This window comes from Cygnus atratus, chromosome 9, assembly GCF_013377495.2.
Source record: "Cygnus atratus isolate AKBS03 ecotype Queensland, Australia chromosome 9, CAtr_DNAZoo_HiC_assembly, whole genome shotgun sequence".
NCBI classification, from domain to species: domain Eukaryota; kingdom Metazoa; phylum Chordata; class Aves; order Anseriformes; family Anatidae; genus Cygnus; species Cygnus atratus.
In genome coordinates, this window is record NC_066370.1 from 11023028 (window position 1) to 11042336 (window position 19309).

Sequence of the window (19309 nt, forward strand, 5' to 3'; positions counted from 1 at the left end):
ACCTGGCAGGAGCCGCGCGATCCCTTGGGAGAAACGTGCAGCTCGAGGCGCCGCGGTGCCCAACCCGCTGTGCCCGCGGTGTGGATACGGCGATGCCCTGTGTGCCAAAGCGCAGCCCGCAGGGATATGGACACGGCCATCGCGCCCTGCTGGAGGCTGTTCTCCTCCAAGTGCTGACGCTCGCCTGCTGTGGTGTCAGCGCTTTGGATGCTCAGGCCTCTTGCGCTCTGGCTGAGGAACCCCCAAAGGGTGGGGAGCAGCGGGGCGGCCGAGCACGCCGCTCGGGGTGGACGGCGGCCAGGGCCGCCTGGCAGCTCCAGCGGATCAGATGAGGTTTTTGGAGACCTCCTTCTTCAGCTCTCGCTGTGGACACCACCGTGTCATCTCCCCATCCTGTTCCCGTTTCTTTTTCCATCTCCCCCTTCCCCTGCCCGACCCCTTGCTCCCACGAGGAGTTTTGGGTTTGCAGCTGTGCTTTCACGCAAGGACGTGCTTCACCGGCAATCCTTCTTTTCTTTATCCCTCCCAAAGCCCCTTTTGTCCCTGCTCCCCATTTCTTCCCTCGACCGCTGGGCAGCCAGCGTCTGTAGGTGACAGCGGTGAACGCTTCAGTCTGCCCAGGAAATCTGCCCGCTCGCCTCCAGTCCCCCTTGGCGTGCCAGAGGGAGATAAGGGAAAGAAAAACAAATTGAGCCGGCTGGCCCCGGGGAAAAATCCCTGCTGCAGTGAAAACAAAGCGGCGCAGGGGGTCATGACAAGTTCAGGTGGCGCGAGCCCTGCAAGCCTTCTCCAAGGCCGAACAAACTCGGGACGCACCGTCCAGCCCCAAAGCAAGGCAAGGCAGCACAAGGCGGTGGGCAGGAGGAGTTTTATTGCACCAAAACCGAAGCAGGGCTGTAGTGCGTGGAGGTGGATGGCCACCAGTGGGTCCTCGCCCAGGTGTGCCACCTTTCCTCCCCCGTTCCCCCCCCCACCAGAATGGGGACGAGTGATGGTTTGAGTGCCAGCCTTTTAATGCTTTCTTGGCTTTCTTCTCTGATTTTTCACCACGCCCCTTCCCCGTTTTTTCCATCCCGGCCAAGCGTGGTGTTGCATTAAGCCTCGGCACACAGCATGGGGACTGTCCCCGAGGCAGGGAAGGGACATCCCAGCCGGGGGACCCGCCAGCAAGGGGCTTGCAGCGCGCAGGATCTGTCCCCTGCCTCTGTGGGGTGACGCTGGGTCAGTCCCCTGCCTCCGTGGGGTGATGTGGGACGGCCGTGGCCTCTGCTAGCAGCTGCCACCCGTGCACAAGAAGATGCCTCCGGCCATGCCCACCACCGCCAAGACCCCCAGGGTCAGACCCAGCACCAGTGGGGCACGCGACCGGCTGCTCTGCTTTCCTGCAAGAGGTGAGAGGAGGTGACAACGGCAGGCCACCCCGACCCCCTGCTCTCAAGGGACAAGCACTGGGAGCAGGGGGACAATCCCCGGCCACCCCCGTCATCCTCGGCACAGACCTGTCTCGGTGCTCTGAGCCCGCAGGATGTCCACGCAGGTGGTGTTGAGGAAATGCTGCAGGTCCCGGGTGGTCTCCGGGTACTTCATCAGCTCCCGCTGGGCGAAGGAGGCCACCGCGTCCCTGCCGGGCCAGCGGCGCTCCCAGGTGGCAGTGGGGACGTGGAAGGTGAGGAAGGCTGTCCTGTTGAGGGAGACCTCGTAGAAGCTGTGGGCTGTGCCGTTGGGGAAGAGGTAGCAGCCCAGGCGGCAGCACAGGCTCTGCGTGTCTGTGGGAGGCAGGGGGGCCGTGAGGATGGGAAGGGAGGCCATGAGGACGGGCAGGGGATCATAACCACCCTCGCCGCCCCCAGCACCGAGCTGCCCTCATGCACCAAGTTTGCACAGCCCTGTTTGCGGTCCCCCAGCACCCCCTCGCCCCGCCGCCGTGCCGCTCACAGTTGATGGGCCTCTCCTTGCTGAAGACCCGCACCAGCTCGCCGAAGTAGGTCAGGTAGTTGCCCACTGCGTCCCGCCGCCGCTCCCAGGCAGCCGGGGGCTCCAGCGGCAGCACCTGGGTGACGTTGTGGCCCTCCAGGAGGTGGCTGAGCCGCCCGCCCAGCGTGGCGTTGCCCCAGAAGACGGAGCTGCCCTTGGACACCCGCGTCCGCTGCAGCATGGTGAAGGCGAGCGGGGCTGCCAGGAGACGTCGGTGTCACCGCGGCCAGCGGTGGCTGGGTGACGCCAAGCCCAACGCTCGCCCGCCAGCCCAGTGGTGGCCCGCATGGCCCCGTGCGGCCTTACCCGCGCCCTGCGACCCGCAGCCCAGGGCCCCGCAGAGCAGCAGCAGCAGCAGCCGCAGCATGGTGGGACTGGACGGGACGGGATGTGCGGGGACGGCGGCGGCGGGGGAATTTAGCGGGGCCGGGGAGGTGTGGCTGGAGGAGGAGGACGATGGTGGGAGTCTGGCCAAGGCGCTCCCATTTCCTTAGCCCGGGACAGCCGCACCCCTTCCCTGCCGGGCGCAACGGGGGGCAGGGGGGGGGGGTCGGGGGGTTTGGCGGGACTGGGAGGGACTGGGGGGAACGGGGCTGGTGGCAGTGGTGCTTCTTGTAACAGCTGCAGAGCGGCCCGGTACGGGCATGGGAACCGCACGGCGGGCCGGTACTGGCACGGTACAGCTCGGTACAGCACGGTGTGGCTCGGCACGGCTCGGTACGGCACGGCTCAGTACGGCTCGGTACGGCTCGGTACGGCTCAGCATGGCTCAGTACGACATGGTACGGCTCGGTATGGCTCGGCACGGCTCAGCATGGCTCGGTACGACATGGTACGGCTCGGTACGGCTCAGTACGGCTCGGCACGGCTCAGCATGGCTCGGTACGACATGGTACGGCTCGGCACGGCTCGGTACGGCTCGGCACGGCTCGGTACGACATGGTACGGCTCGGTACGGCTCAGTACGGCTCGGTACGGCTCGGTACGGCTCAGCACAGCTCGGTACGACGCGGTACGGCTCGGTACGGCTCAACCCGGCTCGGCCCGGCCCGTCGGGCCCCCGATGGCCTTGACCCGGCTCGGCTCAGCCCGGCCCGGTTCGGCTCGGCTCGGCTCGGCACGGCGCCAGGAGGGGGGCGTGGTCACGGGGGCGGGCGTGGCCAGTCGTGGGCGCGTCCCGATCGTGGGCGGGGCCACGCGTGGGCGGGGCGGCGGCGGAGCCGGTGCCGGGGAGCGCAGCGATGGCGGCGGCGGAGCTGGAGCGGCTGCGGATGGCGGGGGCCGGCATGGCCATCGCCGTGCTCACCAGCGGCGGCGACGCGCAAGGTGGGGCCCGCGGGGGGCCGGGGGGGCCGCTGCCGAGTCCCCCGTGGGCCGCGGGGATGCGGCGGGTCCAGAGTCCTCGGTGCCGCGGGGGCCTCTGGGACGCGCCACGGGGACACGGGACACGGGGACACGGGATGTGGGGACACGGGACAAGGGGACATGGGACATGGGGGACACGGGATATGGGGACATGGAACGCGGGGGACATGGGATATGGGGACATGGGACATGGGGGACACGGGATATGGGGACATGGAACGCGGGGGACATGGGATATGGGGACATGGGACATGGGGGACACGGGATATGGGGACATGGGACAAGGGAAATGGGGACTTGGGACATGGGGGACATGGGATATGGGGACATGGGACAAGGGAAATGGGGACTTGGGACATGGACACGGGATATGGGGACATGGGACATGGGGACACAAGATATGGGGACATGGGACATGGGTTACAAGGGATATGAGGACACGGGACATGGGGGACACGAGATAGGGGGACAATGGAACACAGGGGACAAGGGATGTGGGGACATGGGACATTGGGGACATGGGATATGGGGACATGGAACACGGGAGACAAGGGATATGTGGACATGGGACATGGGACACATGGGATACGGGACACGTGGGACACATGGGTTACGGGACATGGGGGACATGGGATATGGGGACATGAGGGACATGGGACACATGGGGACAGCCATGCCCCAGCAGGATGGAACTGTCGGGGATCCCTTCCTGGCTGGAGGAGGGCCCCTTGTGGAGCCCCCCCGCCAGGCATCACTGGTGGGGGTCCCCCTTGTGGAGCCCCCCCCGTGCCACTCGCCGTCACGTCTCCGCTCGGCAGGCATGAACGCCGCCGTCCGCGCCGTCACCCGCATGGGCATCTACGTGGGAGCCAAGGTCTTCCTCATCTATGAGGTTCGCCCACCCCCTGCTCCCCCAAAAGCCGCTTGGCCCCGTTTTCATTCATTTACCTGTTTGTTCTGCGCTCGGGGACCTCACCTCCACGTCCCCGCAGGGCTACGAGGGGCTGGTGGAGGGAGGCGACAACATCAAGCAAGCCACCTGGCTCAGCGTCTCCAACATCATCCAGCTGGTAAGCCTCGCCCGGCACCCCTAACCCTAACCCTAACCTGTGAGAGGAGCCGGGGGCCGTCACCCCGCCCCGCTGTCCCCCCTCCCGTGTCCCGTGTCCCCCCCTCCCCATCCCCGGCAGGGCGGCACGGTCATTGGCAGCGCCCGCTGCAAGGCCTTCACCACCCGGGAGGGCCGCCTGCGGGCCGCCCGCAACCTGGTGGAGCACGGCATCACCAACCTGTGCGTCATCGGCGGCGACGGCAGCCTGACGGGCGCCGACATCTTCCGCGCCGAGTGGGGCGGGCTGCTGGACGAGCTGCTGCGGGACGGTGCGTGGCGCCGGGGGGCGAGGGGGGGGTCCCGCGGGGACGGGAGGTCGGAAGGGCTGCGGAGCTCAAAGCCCGGCGCTGTGGGAATCGGGGAGCAGGGCAGATCAGCGAGGAGGTGGCGAAGGCGAACGGGCGGCTGAACATCGTGGGGCTGGTGGGCTCCATCGACAACGACTTCTGCGGCACCGACATGACCATCGGCACCGACTCGGCGCTGCACCGCATCATGGAGGTGATCGACGCCATCACCACCACGGCGCAGAGGTGAGCGGGATGGGCTGCCCCTCGTCCCCGGCTGCCGGCACCCGTGGGCGCACGCCCAGCCTCCCTCCTCCTCCTCTTCCTCCCTTCGCTCTCCTTGCAGCCACCAGCGGACGTTCGTGCTGGAGGTGATGGGCCGGCACTGCGGGTGAGGACCACCGTGGGGGGCAGCTCCGCCACTGCTGTGTTTTGGGACCCTGAGGACATGCGGGTGCCAATGCTGCTCCCTGCAGGTACCTGGCGCTGGTGTCCGGGCTGGCCTCGGGGGCCGACTGGCTCTTCATCCCCGAATCCCCTCCGGAGGACGGCTGGGAGGACATGATGTGCGAGAGGCTCGGGGAGGTGAGAGGGGACCCGTCCCCTGTGACCCCCACTGGGGACCACGGGAAGAGTGCTCGGGGCAGGGATGGACCCAGATAACGCTAATCTTGCCGACGTGTGTTTTCCTTCCCCCTCCCCATGCCATGCCAGACGCGCAGCCGAGGGTCGCGGCTCAACATCATCATCATCGCGGAGGGCGCCATCGACCGCAACGGCAAGCCCATCTCCTCCAACTACGTGAAGGACGTAAGGCCCCGCTCCACCAGCACCCGCTCCGCCAGCTGTGGCCGGATCCTGCCTGGCCTGACAGCCTCTCTGCTCCGCAGCTGGTGGTGCAACGCCTGGGCTTTGACACGCGGGTCACCGTCCTGGGCCATGTGCAGCGCGGCGGGACGCCCTCAGCCTTCGACCGCGTGCTGGTGGGTCTTGGGCAGGGGGAGCTGCCGTGGGAGGGGGTCAGGAGCTCAGAAAAGGGCTGGGAGCACGGTAGAAGGGGGACCTGGGGGAACCCTGCCTGATGATAAGGATGTGCCAACTTGGATCAAGCTGACACAGTCCCCCCAGGCGCAGCCGGGCAAAGCGATCGCCCCATTTCCCTTAATTTGCTGCGAAATCACCACTTTTAAATAATTCAGTGGCTTTCCGGCCGTAAATCGGAAACAATCAAGCAAGCCCCGCCGCTTGATTTCCAAGCACACGCACCCATAGCGAGGTGCAGGCATCGGCGAGGGTGGCCCCGGAGTGACGCCCTGATGGGTGTCCCCCCCCGCCCCAAAACCCTTTTCAGAGCAGCAAGATGGGGATGGAGGCGGTGATGGCGCTGCTGGAGGCCACCCCGGACACCCCCGCCTGCGTGGTGAGCCTGTCGGGGAACCAGTCAGTGCGGCTGCCCCTGATGGAGTGCGTCCAGGTGGTGAGTACATGGTGGCACCGGGGGTCCCTGGGGGCGTGGAGCCGGTGGCGGCACCGGTTTTGCCTCCCGGCCCTGGAAGGTTGGGGTGGGCGTTGGGGTCGTCCTGCTCCCATCACCCCAGGCATGGGCGTCACGGCGCTCATCTCTCCCCCAAGACGAAGGACGTGCAGAAGGCCATGGATGAGAAGAGGTTTGAGGAGGCGATCCAGCTCCGCGGGAGGTGAGGAGCGGGGTGGTGGCCACCACAGGGGACTGGGAGGTGTCCCCAGAGGGTCCTGCTGGGATGTGGGTTCTCCACTCGAGGCATCATTGTCCTCGCAGGAGCTTTGAAAACAACTGGAACATCTACAAGATGTTGGCACACCAGAAGCCAGCGCAGGAGAAGGTAAGGGAGAGTGGCGGGATGTCCCCTCCATCGTCACCTCCGGTTTCGAGGGGGACAGGCACGTGCGGTGGCCAAGCCGCCGTCCCCATTGTGCCACCGCCGTCCCCACAGAGCCCCTTCAGCTTGGCCATCCTGAACGTGGGTGCCCCCGCCGCCGGCATGAACGCGGCCGTCCGGTCGGCTGTGCGCATCAGCATCTGCCAGGGCCACACCGTCTACGCGGTGAATGACGGCTTCGAGGGCTTGGCCAAGGGACAGGTCAGCGCGCTGGCTCCGAACGCCCCAAAGGGCTTGTGAGAGGGGTGGCCGGGCTGTCCCCAGCCCCAAAAACGGGCGCTGCTTCTTGCAGATCCGTGAGGTGGGCTGGCACGACGTGGCGGGCTGGCTGGGACGTGGCGGGTCCATGCTGGGCACCAAGCGGTAAGTGGTCTGCGCCGGGGGACACTGGTGTCACCCGGCCTCTCGAGGACCTCGTGGTCCTCACCCTGCCGTCCTTCCCCTCTGCAGCACTCTGCCCAAGACCTGCATGGAAAAGATCGTGGAGAACGTGCGGAAATTCAACATCCAGGCTCTGCTGGTCATCGGGGGGTTCGAGGTGCGAGGAAAGGCTTTTCCACTGGCTGAGGAGGGCAGGGCTTTGAAAGCGCCCCGCGGTGTCACCGGAGGGAGGTGGCATCTCCCGCGCCTCTGCGTGGGGACACGGAGAAGGGACGGGACCGGCCCCGGGCAACGGGGCGGTTTGGGGCCCTGCTGATGGCCGTACCCGTGGCAGGCATACGAGGGGGTGCTGCAGCTGGTGGAAGCCCGCGGGCAGTACGAGGAGCTGTGCATCATCATGTGTGTCATCCCTGCCACCATCAGCAACAACGTGCCCGGCACCGACTTCAGCCTGGGCTCGGACACGGCCGTCAACGCAGCCATGGAGGTGAGGGGCAGCGGTGAGGGGTCCCCCGCTTGTCCCCAGCGGGCTTTGCCTGTGTGACCCCGTCCCCGATTTTGTCCTGGCGCAGAGCTGTGACCGCATCAAGCAGTCGGCGTCGGGCACCAAGCGCCGCGTCTTCATCGTGGAGACCATGGGAGGCTACTGCGGATACCTGTCCACCGTCACCGGCATCGCGGTGGGCGCCGACGCCGCCTACGTGTATGAAGACCCCTTCACCATCCACGACCTGAAGGTGAGCAGCCCCCGGGCTCCTGATGGCATCGTTCGGGTGAAAAAAAGGAAGGAAAACGAGGACGGGGCGGGCTCCGGAGGAGGTCTGGTGGGATCAAGGGGACTTGGGGTGGACGCAGGAGGCCCAGGACGTGCCGGTGGTTTGTCTCGCAGGCCAACGTGGAGCACTTGACTGACAAAATGAAGACAGACATCCAGAGAGGGCTGGTGCTGCGGTAGGTCGGGGGGCCCCCGGGGCACAGGGACACCTTGGGGACGCCAAGTGAAGGAGCGGCCCCCCCACCCCTTCCCTCTGCTCCCCCAGCAACGAGAAGTGTCACGAGCACTACACCACCGAGTTCCTCTACAACCTCTACTCCTCTGAGGGCAAAGGGATCTTCGACTGCAGGATCAACGTCCTGGGTCACCTCCAGCAGGTACTGTGGGGACAGGAGGGCCACCAGCACCGTGCCACGTGCCACAGGGGCTTGACATCAGTGTTTCTTTGCACCCAGGGCGGGGCCCCAACCCCCTTTGACCGCAACTACGGGACCAAGCTGGGGGTGAAGGCTGTGCTGTGGATGTCAGAGAAGCTGCAGGAGGTCTACCGCAAGGGTGAGCCAAGGGTCGGGGGGACACCGGTGGCACTGGGCGGGTCGGCCGCTGTCCCCACTGCGAGGTGACCACGGCCGGCCGCGTCCCCCCCAGGGCGTGTGTTTGCCAACTCAGCCGACTCCGCCTGCGTGATCGGACTGAGGAAAAAGGTGGTGGCCTTCAGCCCCGTGACGGAGCTCAAGAAAGTCACGGATTTTGAGTAAGTCCCCGTCCCCTGTCCGTGGGGACCTTCCCGATGCTGGTGGTGAGGGCCACCATCCCCGGGGGCCACTGGAGAGCCGTGTCCCCCCTCGTAGGCACCGACTGCCCCAGGAGCAGTGGTGGCTGAACCTACGGCTGATGCTGAAGATGCTGGCCAACTACCAGATCAGCCTGACCGAGTACATCTCGGGGAAGATGGAGCACGTCACCCGGCGCACGCTCAGCATCGAGAAGGGCTTCTAGGGGCTGTCCCCGAGCGCATCCTCCCCAAACCCTGCCTGAAATCACTGGTCCAAGGGCTGGGCCCTGCGCAGACGGGGGCAAGGAGGCTTCCTTGAGCCCAGCCACGCAGCCCAGCCCCGTAATCATCCTCTTCTAGTTTATTCCTGTTATTTAATGATGGGGTTATCCTGATTCCTTCTTTCGTGGCTTGACCGCCCCAACCAAGTGCTGCTTTTAGCTGAGCGCACTCGGCGCAGGAGGGGAGCAGAGGAGCAGGTGCCGCTGTGCCGGAGTGGGCAGGGGACGGCCCTGGGGGCTTCCTCTGCCCGGTGAAGCCCCCGGCTCCATCCCCCCAAGTCGTTTCGGCACAGAGGTCCCGGCAAGCCCCTGTCCCCAGCCACCTTGCATGACGCTTGGCTGTGACCACCACCACCGCGTGGCCCTGGGGCCGTTGCCTGTCATCTCACCGCCGCTCCGTGACCCCGCCACGTCTCGTGCCATCGCAGCGTCGCTCGCGTCTTAGAGATAAAACCCGCTGGAGCCAAAGCTGCGTCGCCGGTGTGGTCACTGGGCGCCACGTCCCCGCGGGGAGGACCGGGGCCGATCGTCCCCATGGGGTGGGCATCGGGATGGGGAGACAGTCCCACGCTGAGGCTGGTTCCTGGGGAGCGGGCGTGAGAAAGCTGAGCTGCAGACGACGTGCCAGAGCCGGATTAACGCCGGGACGGGAGGTTTCCCTGGTGTGTGCATCCCAAGCAGGGGTCCTGGGAGAGCAGGACCCTGGGCGGCCTCTCCCATGCACGGGTCCCTCCAGTGGGTGCAAAGTCAACATCCCTCTGCGGGGCGACCTTGCAACCCTGGAGGAAAATCGCTTCTCCCTTGGTTTGGTTCCCACCTTCAAGGGAAGTTCAAAGCTGACTTCTCGGGGCGACACGCGTGGCTTTCACGCAGTTTCTCAGGGTGGCTGCCAAGCGCCACGGCCCCAGCTCGCAGCACTGGGGCTCGGCTGATGCCAGACATCAAATTTCCCAGGACTTGTCCGTCCTGGGGCCAGGCTGATGGGACATCACCAGCACGGGGACGTGTCACGGTCTTGGGGTTTGGACACAGAGTTGTTTTCTTTCCCGTGGAGTTGTCCCCAGTGGCGAGCCCCCTTTGATTTTAAGGGCAACAGTGTTTTTCCCTAGCTGGCCATGGTACTTATTTTAAGCTCTGGACAAAGACGATAATTAGCACATTGTCCCTGCCAGAGCTGAGCGTGCAGAGAAACAGCAGAACTTGCTGATGAAGGAAACATCGCGGCTTTTCCCGGGCGGTACCTGCTCTGGGGACCCCAGGCAGAGCCTGCAGCGTGCCTCCTGGGGCCACGTCCCTTGGGGGACAGGAGGATGGCGGACTTGGGAGCAGCAGGGGCACTTGGCGGCTGGAGCAGCGGCACCAACCAAGTATGACAAGCGCGGCACGTAGGCGGGGAGCTGTGCACGGGGACAGTGGCGCTGGCAGGGATTAGCAGCACAGCTTCTCTGAGCTGGGAGAGGAGGAGCTGCGTTGGAGCAGCCCCAGGCCATGGCAAACCATCAGCTCCATCAGCCACCCAGCCCCCCTGGCAAACCACAATGCCCCCTCTGGCCGCTCTCCTCCTGGCAAAGCGGGGGGCACCAGGCCAGGGGGTGTCTACCAGCACGCCCTGTGGTCCCCAGTGCAGACAGGCGTGATTTCTGCCGCCGAGCAGGCTGTCGAGGCAGCCTGGGAGAGGACTTAACCTCGGCGCAAGGGCAAGATGCACACAAGATGACGGGTAAGTCTCTGGGGCCTTGGCTGTCAAGGGAAGTCTGGTATATTGTAAATCACACCGACCGGTTAAACGCAGCCGGGTTTAACGCAGCAGGCAAGAACTAGGTCATCTGAGGAGTTGAAAGCATCAGCAATCCTCACCCGAAGGGCAAACTGTGCCCCCTCACACCAAGGCCACGTATCTGTGCTTGTGCGCACGGGGCAGTCGACATCCCCGAGGAGCACTCCCTCCCGCCAGCGTGATGCAGTGTGGGATCTCAGAGGCCTGTGCTGACACCAGGAATAGAGACACAAGAGGCTACCAAGGGCCACGTCCCCACCGCTCGGGTCCTGACCCAGCCAGCTTTGCACCTCCGCATGAAACACGCCGAGCATTGCTCGGTCTCTTTTGCTTCCTGCAGTCAGTGTGCACTTGCTGCTGCAAGCAGCTGCTGAAAGAGCAAAGCGCCCTTGGAAAGCAGCTCGGCAGCAGGGAGGTGCAGCAGTTATTCTGGTCTCGAGCAGCACTGCGGTGGCATGAAGCATTTCATGTCCAGTGGAGCGGGAGGGAGCAGGGGCCAACAGCCGCCCCGCGGCTAACAATGTGAGCTGTGACCCAGACGTAACAGAGCAATGCCCAGAGTCAGTTGTTCTCACGATGGTTGCTGAGCCCCAGCCACAACTCGCATCCTAGAGGGAAAATAGCTTTTATTTGGTATGTCACAACGTTTCAGTCAGTATTTAACAGCCCTGTAAAATTTTAGTAAACTCATCTTTCAGTTTAACACCGCCCTGGATACCTGTGCAATCAGATAATAACGCTTGGCTTTCCTCCCAAACCACAAAATGCACAGGGGCATCTTACTCCGAGGTTAAGTTTCCTTAAGCTGCTCTAATGCCTGCAGGGGCACGCAGAGGTGAAACTACAGCTGAGCATTCAGGATTTGCTGTTTCACCCAGGCTGCACCAAGTTTTTCTTTGGGCCACCTCACTGCCGAGTCAGATGCTGGATGTGCTAACAAGGGCCAGAAGAAGTCAGGAGTTTAAGATAAATTAAGAATTTGACATTGACCTTCACCATCTGCACCAGACAGTTCTTGATGATTCTTTTAGGCAGCTTCTTCCCAACAGATTCAAACAAATCTTTGTGGCAGAAGCTGCCTTCAGAGCCTGCTACACACAAAGCTGGTGCCGTGACTGGCTGCGTGTTAGTCCAACAGGGAACGACCTAAAAGCAGCGATCTTCCTGGCTGCCGGCAGGCTTTGCCAACACCTTCAGTCACAGAGCACAGCAGCACCTCTGTCTGCAGCCCTGCTGGTTTTTGCTTGCTGATCCCTCTGAAGCTCCCACAAAATGGCCCCAGCCACACGAGATGTGATTTAATGGTGCCTGCTATGCAAAGAGGAAAGCTCCCGAGAGCCGGATCCTGCCAGCGCAACGTGCACAGCCAGGGGCAATGTCAGGAGAACTAAAGGGGCAGTTTCCTTGCAGCCAGCATCACCCCATCCGCAGGGGAAGCGCAGTGGGATGTGCTGAGGCTTTGGCTGTAGCCAGGCATGTGTGGGCAGAGCGGTGCTGCTGGGCTGGGGCAGGCTCCCCGGCTCAGAGTGCTCCAGGGAGCTTTGCAACAGGCACCGTCACTCCTCCTGCAGCTCCTTCTTCCGAAAGGCCTGCAGCCTTCTCCCCACGGTCTGCTGGACGATCTCCAGACCCTCTGCGTCCAGTTCCTTCGTGAGAAGCAGGATGGCATTCAGCACGTTGTTCTGTCGGGACAAGACAGACACTGCTTTATACAAGCATGTTAACGCCAGCCCGGAGAACGGGGTACTTGATTTTCCAAGAGCAGCTCCTTCTAGGAACTCCACCACTACTGCTGCCAGCAGTTTGCAACAGGCACCTGCACCTACGGGGACAAACCAACCCCCCCTGAGGCCGAGAGGGGCAGAGGCTGCCTGGGAGGAGGCTAACAGGAACGCAGGACAGACTTGTCCGCCCAGTCCTGCACCAGCTGCCCACATGCCTTTGCTTCCTGGGCACCCTCCAAGCTGGCTCCTGTAAGGAAAAGCACGTTCAGCTGAGCAGTCGCCCTCCCTCTCCAGTGTGAACGTGTGTAGAGTGGGAAAGGACATGCCCCCTCTGCTCTGAGGCAGAGAGTCCCGACAGCAGCAGCTGGAGGGAACCTTCGAAGGTCCCCAGCCCCACCTCCCACGAAAGCAGGACCGCTGCCAGCGCCACACAGCAGCTCTGTCAACCCACGTCTTGAAAACCTCCAGAGGGAGATTCCACAGCCTCCCTACATACCTTTTAGGGAAAATATTTTCCCTAACATCCAACCTGAACATCCCCAGCCGCAATCTGTGGCCAAGTCCCCTTGTTTAATGTTTTCTTTCCCAGAAAAAGAGGAAAAAAAGAGGAAAAAGGCCAAGGCCTGCAGTACTCATGGTACTGCAAAGGAAGCTTAAAGCATGAATGAACAAGAGACTGCGGGTGACAACTAGCGGAACGAGGCAGAACATGGTCCAGATCTGGCTCTGGCCTTCCCATGCCAATTGAAGAGATGGCACCGAGCCCAGCACGCAGCAATTCCCAGCTGGGCAGCCAAGATCCACGAGGTTCATCTGGGGCTACACCACTGAGAGGACTGAGGAACCACCTAAGCACTGGATTCAGCAGCCTCCTGTCCCCCAGCTGCGTTTCGGTTGCTGCCCAACTTGTACGTGCTTTTAGCACAGCCCCAGCGTAAGGACACGTGTGCTTATGTGCAGACAGATGGAGAGTACAAACCCCACCAGGCTTTCTCCACATCTGGTGGAGACCAAAACCACTGCATGGCGTCTTCAAGATGAAAAGCACTTGGGTCTTTAAAGATACTCACTCTCTTCTTTCGGCTGCAGTCCGTCTCTCGAGGTGAAAAGGAGGAAAATTTATCCCTGGGAACAGGCTTCATACCAAGCTGCTCTCGAATTTTGCTGAAGAAAAAGGGAGGAAGAGCAAATGTTACCAGGACCAGATGGCAAAACCTTACTCTGCCAGGCCAGTCCCCTACAATCACGGGCAGCCATGCAAGAAGTATCCAGCCGAAGGATTCAAAGCACGTCTATTAAAGCACTGCCACTGCCTGGAGAACACAACACCCCGAGCAAAACTCCCCCCTGGAGTAAGAGCCTCACAGTCAGAAGATGTAAACAGGCGTGCCGCCACAAGAAAGCTGCTCCCTCCTCATGCCTGAGGCTGGCTGGGACTGACCACGTCACACCGTGCTTCAACGACATGTGCCACAGGCTGACGTGCGCCAAAGCACGTTGCAGAGGAGCTAAGCAGGAACGGACAGGAGCTCACACGTCAGTGAGGATCCATGCGGCCGATAGTAAGTAGCCAGCTACAGAAGAGCCTGTTTTGCAGATGGAGAACCAGAGCCACAAGCGCCATTACCCCAGCACGGCTCCACCACGCTAACTGGAACAACAGGAACCTGCGCCAGCTGCGGGTCTGGCCGCAGAGTATCGGGCTCGGCTGGCGGGGTCCTTTCACCCCACCCACGAGGTCAGCCCGGGAAGCCCAGCAGCTCACTTTGTCTCCTCCAGACTGAAGTTCAGCAGCTCGCTCTCGGTCTCCGTTGCAGATTCAGCAGCACTGGGCTCAGTGGACTCAGGGCAGCCGTTCTCCACACTCCTCCTGACCGGCGGGGCCATGATCTCCTCCCCATCAACCAGGGCCTGGGATAGTTCTTCCTCTGTCACGGCTGCAAAAGCCAAAACAGCAGCCTAGAGCCTGCTGCAACGAGCTCCAGCAGCCCAGGAAGGCGGCATCCGTGACCAGGAATGTGCTGCTGCTGCAGAGCTGCGTGACGGGGGCTTCACCCAACAGCTCTCCTTTGTACTAGCCTTTTGCTTTCATCCTCCTCCTGCAGTAAAACCCACACGGAAGAACACTGGCAGCTGTCAGCAACCTCTCAAAAGGAGAAAGGTATCAGGGAGGGATGCAAAGATGCTTTGCAGGCTCCAAAAGCCACCAAATTACTGCTAGCAGGTGGAAAAGCTCTTTTTCTATAACCGCAGATCCAATTACAGAATCCGTGTTTGGCCAGAGCAAAGGAGAGAGCTCTGGAAAACCACTAATTACTAGTACAGTCTCAGCTGTAATGAGCCTCTTTCAGTCCCACGAGTGCTAACTCTGGCACTGCAGGGCACAGAAGGGAGAAAACAGCTCAGGAGCGATGGCTCTCAGAGAGCCTCCGACAGATCCCGCCTGGCTGAGCATCGCCAGCACGCCGCCCCGACAAGGAAGGGCCAAAGGACACCTAACACGAGGAAGCAGCACATCACTGGTTTCCAGCTCACCGGCCCAGGGCTCGGGGCTGTTCGCTTTTACCTGCCAACACCCACCTTGATTATCGAGCTTCTGCAGGCTGGGGAGGTTGCGCAGCACCGTCATCCTGTAGCGGTGGGGGTCCGACCCGCAGCAGGGATTTTCAGACAGCCACAGGACCCTCAGCCGGGGCAGGTTTTTGAGGTAGAAGAGCTCGTTTAGGCTTCCGATGTTGTTCTTCCTCAGGTAGAGCTCGCTCAGGTTCTGGCACTGATTGAGTGGCTCGAGGTCCGAGATGCCGTTCACGCTGAAGAGAGAGCAGGGGATGAGCGAGCGGGGAGCCCGCCCCTCCCTCACCGCGTCCCTTGCGGGGAGCAGGGCCCCCGCAGCACGGCAGCTTTTCAGCCCCTTTTCCTGCACCAGCTTCTCTGAGAAGCCTCACGCCGGCACAGCACGGGCAGTGTTAAGGAGCCTACGGCTTTGCAGGGAACAGAAAGACAGCATTTCATCTTGGTAATCAGAGGAAAGAATTAAGAAAGGAGGCACTGCTCTCTGCTCGAGATGGCAAACAGCTTTTGGTTCCCCCAGCCACCCGTCTCACCGACACCCTTTGCTCCAGCAGCTCCTCAGGCAAGGAGAACCCACTGAAGATTCCCAAGCCAAAAAACTTAAATTCAAAGGCAGCAGAGGTTCTGTGTGATCCCCAGGACAGATGAAGGATGGGAGAAATGAGAAGCTTTGTGAGATCCAAGAAGCATTTCAACCAGCCTTCTGCAAACTGGCCCCACACGGAAGCCCTGAAAATCCCATCTAAACCCTGGAGTATGACTTAGGGATCAAAAATCCTGAGACATTTTAACTGCTCTTGAAACAGGGACTGTTTTCTCAAGTAGCAAGGGGAAAGGTGCAAAGGAGTGAGCTGAAAGATCAGCATTTCCATGTCTCTGCCACTTGAGGAATCGGGCAAGGAGAGCCCGGCAGCTCAGGGACGCAGTCTCAGAGGCAGTAAGGAACCAAAGGCCAGGACGTGGCCCCACGAGACACGTGAGCTCCTCCACCCTCTCCAAGGCCGGCCATTTGGCATTCACCTGAACGAGATCACCTCGACGTTGGGCAAATCCCGGCATATCGATATCTAGGCAGGAAGAGAGAGAAACAATAAGCTGCACTCCCAGGGAGAAGAAGTAAACAAAACGACACAGCAATTTTAATTGCACACAAGCGAGATAAAAGCAGGAGTAGGAATTCAGATTTGCTTCAGTCCAACCCAGGCTCAGCACCGCCAGAGGGATTTGCTGCCAGAGCCAGCGCAGAGCCAGCAGCTCCTCCACCCTCTCTGCCCCGCCAGCATCCCGCTGCTCTCCTGTGCCGGCACCTCCACGCCGGCTCCAGGAGGGATCCGTCCCTCTTACCGGGGCAGCCCTTTCCTACGGAGGGTACGTGCCTACGAGCCAAAATCCCGAGCGGCCAGGTGAGGACTCGGCTCCCCCTTCCCCTCCCGGTGCCGGCTCCCTCCGGGCACAGGCGGGGGCTCGCTGGGGCGGGCGGGTGCCAGCCCCGAAGGATGGAGGACAGCAGCGCGGTACTTACATCGGTGAGGTGGCTGCCCCTGCGGGAGGAGAGGGGTGTCACGGGAGGGCAGGGTGTCACCGCACTGCCCCGGCCTCAGCCCCCCACCCGCCGTCCCCTCACCTGGGTGACGGCCCTGGGCCTGTGCTGTGCCCCCACCACGTCCCTTGCTGTCCCCACACCCGGGGGACAGCCCCGAGCCTGCCCCTGGGACCCTGAGGGCTGCGTGTCACCCACCAGCCCGGCCTGCCCCCAGACCCAAGCCGGTTCCCAGCCACATCCCCGCCTGTCCCCACCCCCGCCTGTCCCCACCCCCCGCCTGTCCCCATCCCCGCCTGTCCCCATCCCAGCCCTGTCCCCACCCCCGCCTGTCCCCATCCCAGCCCTGTCCCCACCCCCGCCTGTCCCCACCCCCGCCTGTCCCCACCCCCGCCTGTCCCCATCCCAGCCCTGTCCCCATCCCAGCCCTGTCCCCACCCCCGCCTGTCCCCACCCCCGCCTGTCCCCATCCCCGCCTGTCCCCATCCCCGCCTGTCCCCATCCCAGCCCTGTCCCCACCCCCGCCTGTCCCCACCCCCGCCTGTCCCCATCCCCGCCTGTCCCCATCCCAGCCCTGTCCCCACCCCCGCCTGTCCCCACCCCCGCCTGTCCCCATCCCCGCCTGTCCCCATCCCAGCCCTGTCCCCACCCCCGCCTGTCCCCATCCCAGCCCTGTCCCCACCCCCGCCTGTCCCCATCCCCATCCCTACCCCAGCCCTGTCCCCAGCCCCTCCCCGCCCCCCACCAGCAGTTCAGCCGCCGGACACCGTCGAGCGCGGCGGCCTTGGCGCGCGCCAGCACGGCCCCGCGCGTCAGCCTCATGGCCGCGCCGCGCCGCGTCACGGGGGCGGGGCCACGCGGCGAGGGGGCGGGGCTCGCGCGCCCCGGGGGCGGGGCCGGCGGCGGGGAGGGCCCCGCGGCTGTGCCCTGGCGGGGGGGGGGTTGCTCGCCGCCCGGCCCCGCGCCCGAATACACTGCCTATTGCGATATTATACTCGTTGTAATAACATAGAACCCGCACAGCGACGCGCACGTGCGGTTTATCGATGCATAAATCAGTGAAGTCCCCGTTTATGCGTGTTTCTGCGCCGCCCCCCCCTGGGTTTTTGCGGTCAAAACCACTCGCGAGTTGTTTGTGGAGCGCGCTGTGGGGCTACTGAAAGCTAGGCTCTGCGGGACATTCCTCCCTTTATCTCACACGCTGTCACGGCACCAAGAAACGGCCCGGCTGTGCTGCTGCAGGCTGGATTTCCGTGCTTGGTCACCTGGACAGGGCCGGTTCCTGCTGGCGTTCCAAAATACGGGCAGCCTGCAGCTCCCGCTGCTCCCTGTAGGCCGTTATTATCGGTTCCTTCTGTCAATAACTGCCTTATGCACACCGTCTGAATACATCTGCGTGGGAAATGGGACCCTGCTGCTTTGTGCGTAATTACAGCAAAACGTGATGCTCCCCTCTGCAGAGCGTGGGGCACCGGCGGTCACGGGAAGGAGCCGGAAAGCGTCGGGATGACACGTCCCCGCCGTCCCAGGGGAGAAAAAACGTGCACAAGGGAATGTGGGACTCGAGGTGGGTCAGGAAGCGTCCCTTCACCTTCCTCCTCTCTGAAGAACGAGAAGGCAGCGTTTGTCAGGCAGAGGAAAGGGAGCTGAAACGCAGCAGGAGCCGTGGGGAGCCCACTGCAGGCAGCCGGCCGCAAGGAGGTGAATAAAACGGCAGGGCCTGGGGGCGAGAGAAAAGGGAAAAAGCAGAGAAATCCCCCAAAAGATGTTAGGATCATTGCCGACAGCGCTACAGCCGCACATAAGGCTCCAGATTTTGAAATAACGACCAAGTGGCAAATCTGGTAGTTCTGTAAGTTACATTTTAAAATGGGTGAAAGGCTTTTTTCAACAGGTAATAGAGGAAGGAAAAAGTGGAGGGGAGAAAGTGGAATTTCCCCTTAATTCCTGATTTCAGAAGTTTTTGAGTATGTAATAATACATCCACCAGCATAGTTTCTTTTCAGGAATGATAGAATGAAAACTACTTGGTGTATCTCATGTGTTTTATCTGTATTTTTTTCAATTTCTGATTACCAAATTAGAGAATTACTTGCTAATGAAATTTGTACGCGCTGGCACAACACAAGAGCAATAGGTCTTGTCAGACATGTCCAAAATGTGCCATTTCAGACTTCTGAGCAAGAATGGTGACCTGTCTGTGGCTGATCAGCTTTGCATAGCTAAGAGATAATCATATGCAACTGGAGTAGAGGAAAAATCCACTCCCTCGAGTAACGCAAGATGAGAAAAAATAATTATTTTGACATGTAGATCTTTATGATGTACAAGGCAAGGTGGTGATGCTCATTCAGGGGTTGATAATAACTTTGGCACTAACTAAGTGGGTAATAAGTGGTAATAACTAAGTGAAATGTGGCTGATATTCCCAACCTACCACTATTTAAAGCAAAATTTGATGTGGGGAGACAAATCTGACATATACAGATATACCTAGAGGGGTAAATTTGACACAGGGAGTAGGATTTATGCATTTTTTTCCCCATGAATTTCACCTGCTCAATCTCTTTCCTTTTTACTGAGGCAGCAAAATATTTGAAATCCAAGTAAGGTGGAAATATTCCCCATATGCTGGATTTTTCTCAGATAGCGTCCCTGTGAACACGCATCAGAGACTGCACACATTCGAGTCCCACATCAACGACATGCAGATTCCCCCTCGAATTGAGATGCTTTCAGCCAAAACCCTCTGTTGCGCATTTTGGGTGAGTATTACGGTTTCTAAACACAGCCCAGAATTTCTAGGTCATGCTCCTGAATGCTAACCGG

The 19309-nt window shown here is 61.6% G+C and overlaps 3 protein-coding genes across 3 annotated transcripts; 1 reads left to right on the forward strand and 2 right to left on the reverse strand.

Moving 5' to 3' along the window:
- Positions 1-854: 854 nt before the first annotated feature.
- Positions 855-2387, reverse strand: PROCR (protein C receptor). Its single transcript, XM_035544404.2, has 4 exons — positions 2281-2387; positions 1936-2172; positions 1500-1766; positions 855-1382 (listed from the first exon to the last, which is right to left on the reverse strand). The coding sequence occupies exons 1-4, from the start codon at positions 2339-2341 to the stop codon at positions 1270-1272; spliced, it is 678 nt and encodes a 225-aa protein (XP_035400297.1). The 5' UTR covers positions 2342-2387; the 3' UTR covers positions 855-1269.
- A 776-nt stretch (positions 2388-3163) lies between these two features.
- PFKL (phosphofructokinase, liver type) lies at positions 3164-9336 on the forward strand. The gene is made up of 22 exons (XM_035544407.2): positions 3164-3300; positions 4158-4231; positions 4332-4409; positions 4530-4719; positions 4818-4983; positions 5084-5128; positions 5214-5322; positions 5452-5547; positions 5628-5720; positions 6089-6214; positions 6370-6434; positions 6536-6599; positions 6711-6857; positions 6949-7019; positions 7107-7194; positions 7372-7524; positions 7610-7774; positions 7927-7988; positions 8078-8189; positions 8268-8367; positions 8461-8566; positions 8664-9336. The coding sequence occupies exons 1-22, from the start codon at positions 3216-3218 to the stop codon at positions 8809-8811; spliced, it is 2343 nt and encodes a 780-aa protein (XP_035400300.1). The 5' UTR covers positions 3164-3215; the 3' UTR covers positions 8812-9336.
- Positions 9337-11254: 1918 nt separating this feature from the next.
- Positions 11255-17356, reverse strand: CFAP410 (cilia and flagella associated protein 410). The gene is made up of 7 exons (XM_035544664.2): positions 17226-17356; positions 16463-16481; positions 15961-16007; positions 14950-15179; positions 14135-14306; positions 13440-13533; positions 11255-12327 (listed from the first exon to the last, which is right to left on the reverse strand). Exons 1-7 carry the CDS (start codon positions 17300-17302, stop codon positions 12202-12204), a joined length of 765 nt encoding a protein of 254 aa, XP_035400557.1. The 5' UTR covers positions 17303-17356; the 3' UTR covers positions 11255-12201.
- Between the last annotated feature and the right edge of the window lie 1953 nt (positions 17357-19309).

What these genes read in the sequence shown, in the direction of transcription:
- PROCR (XM_035544404.2), bottom strand. Translation starts at nt 2,341, where the DNA reads ATGCTGCGGCTGCTGCTGCTGCTGCTCTGCGGGGCCCTGGGCTGCGGG. An exon ending in CTGCGGGTCGCAGGGCGCGG is followed by an intron (nt 2,173 to 2,280) that starts GTAAGGCCGCAC and finishes GTCTCCTGGCAG; the next exon opens with CCCCGCTCGCCTTCACCATG. An exon ending in GGCTCAGAGCACCGAGACAG is followed by an intron (nt 1,383 to 1,499) that starts GTCTGTGCCGAG and finishes CACCTCTTGCAG; the next exon opens with GAAAGCAGAGCAGCCGGTCG.
- PFKL (XM_035544407.2), top strand. Translation starts at nt 3,216, where the DNA reads ATGGCGGCGGCGGAGCTGGAGCGGCTGCGGATGGCGGGGGCCGGCATG. An exon ending in GCGATCCAGCTCCGCGGGAG is followed by an intron (nt 6,435 to 6,535) that starts GTGAGGAGCGGG and finishes TTGTCCTCGCAG; the next exon opens with GAGCTTTGAAAACAACTGGA. An exon ending in AGGGCTTGGCCAAGGGACAG is followed by an intron (nt 6,858 to 6,948) that starts GTCAGCGCGCTG and finishes TGCTTCTTGCAG; the next exon opens with ATCCGTGAGGTGGGCTGGCA.
- CFAP410 (XM_035544664.2), bottom strand. Translation starts at nt 17,302, where the DNA reads ATGAGGCTGACGCGCGGGGCCGTGCTGGCGCGCGCCAAGGCCGCCGCG. An exon ending in GTCGAGGTGATCTCGTTCAG is followed by an intron (nt 15,180 to 15,960) that starts GTGAATGCCAAA and finishes CTCTCTCTTCAG; the next exon opens with CGTGAACGGCATCTCGGACC. An exon ending in TTCAGTCTGGAGGAGACAAA is followed by an intron (nt 13,534 to 14,134) that starts GTGAGCTGCTGG and finishes CTTTTTCTTCAG; the next exon opens with CAAAATTCGAGAGCAGCTTG.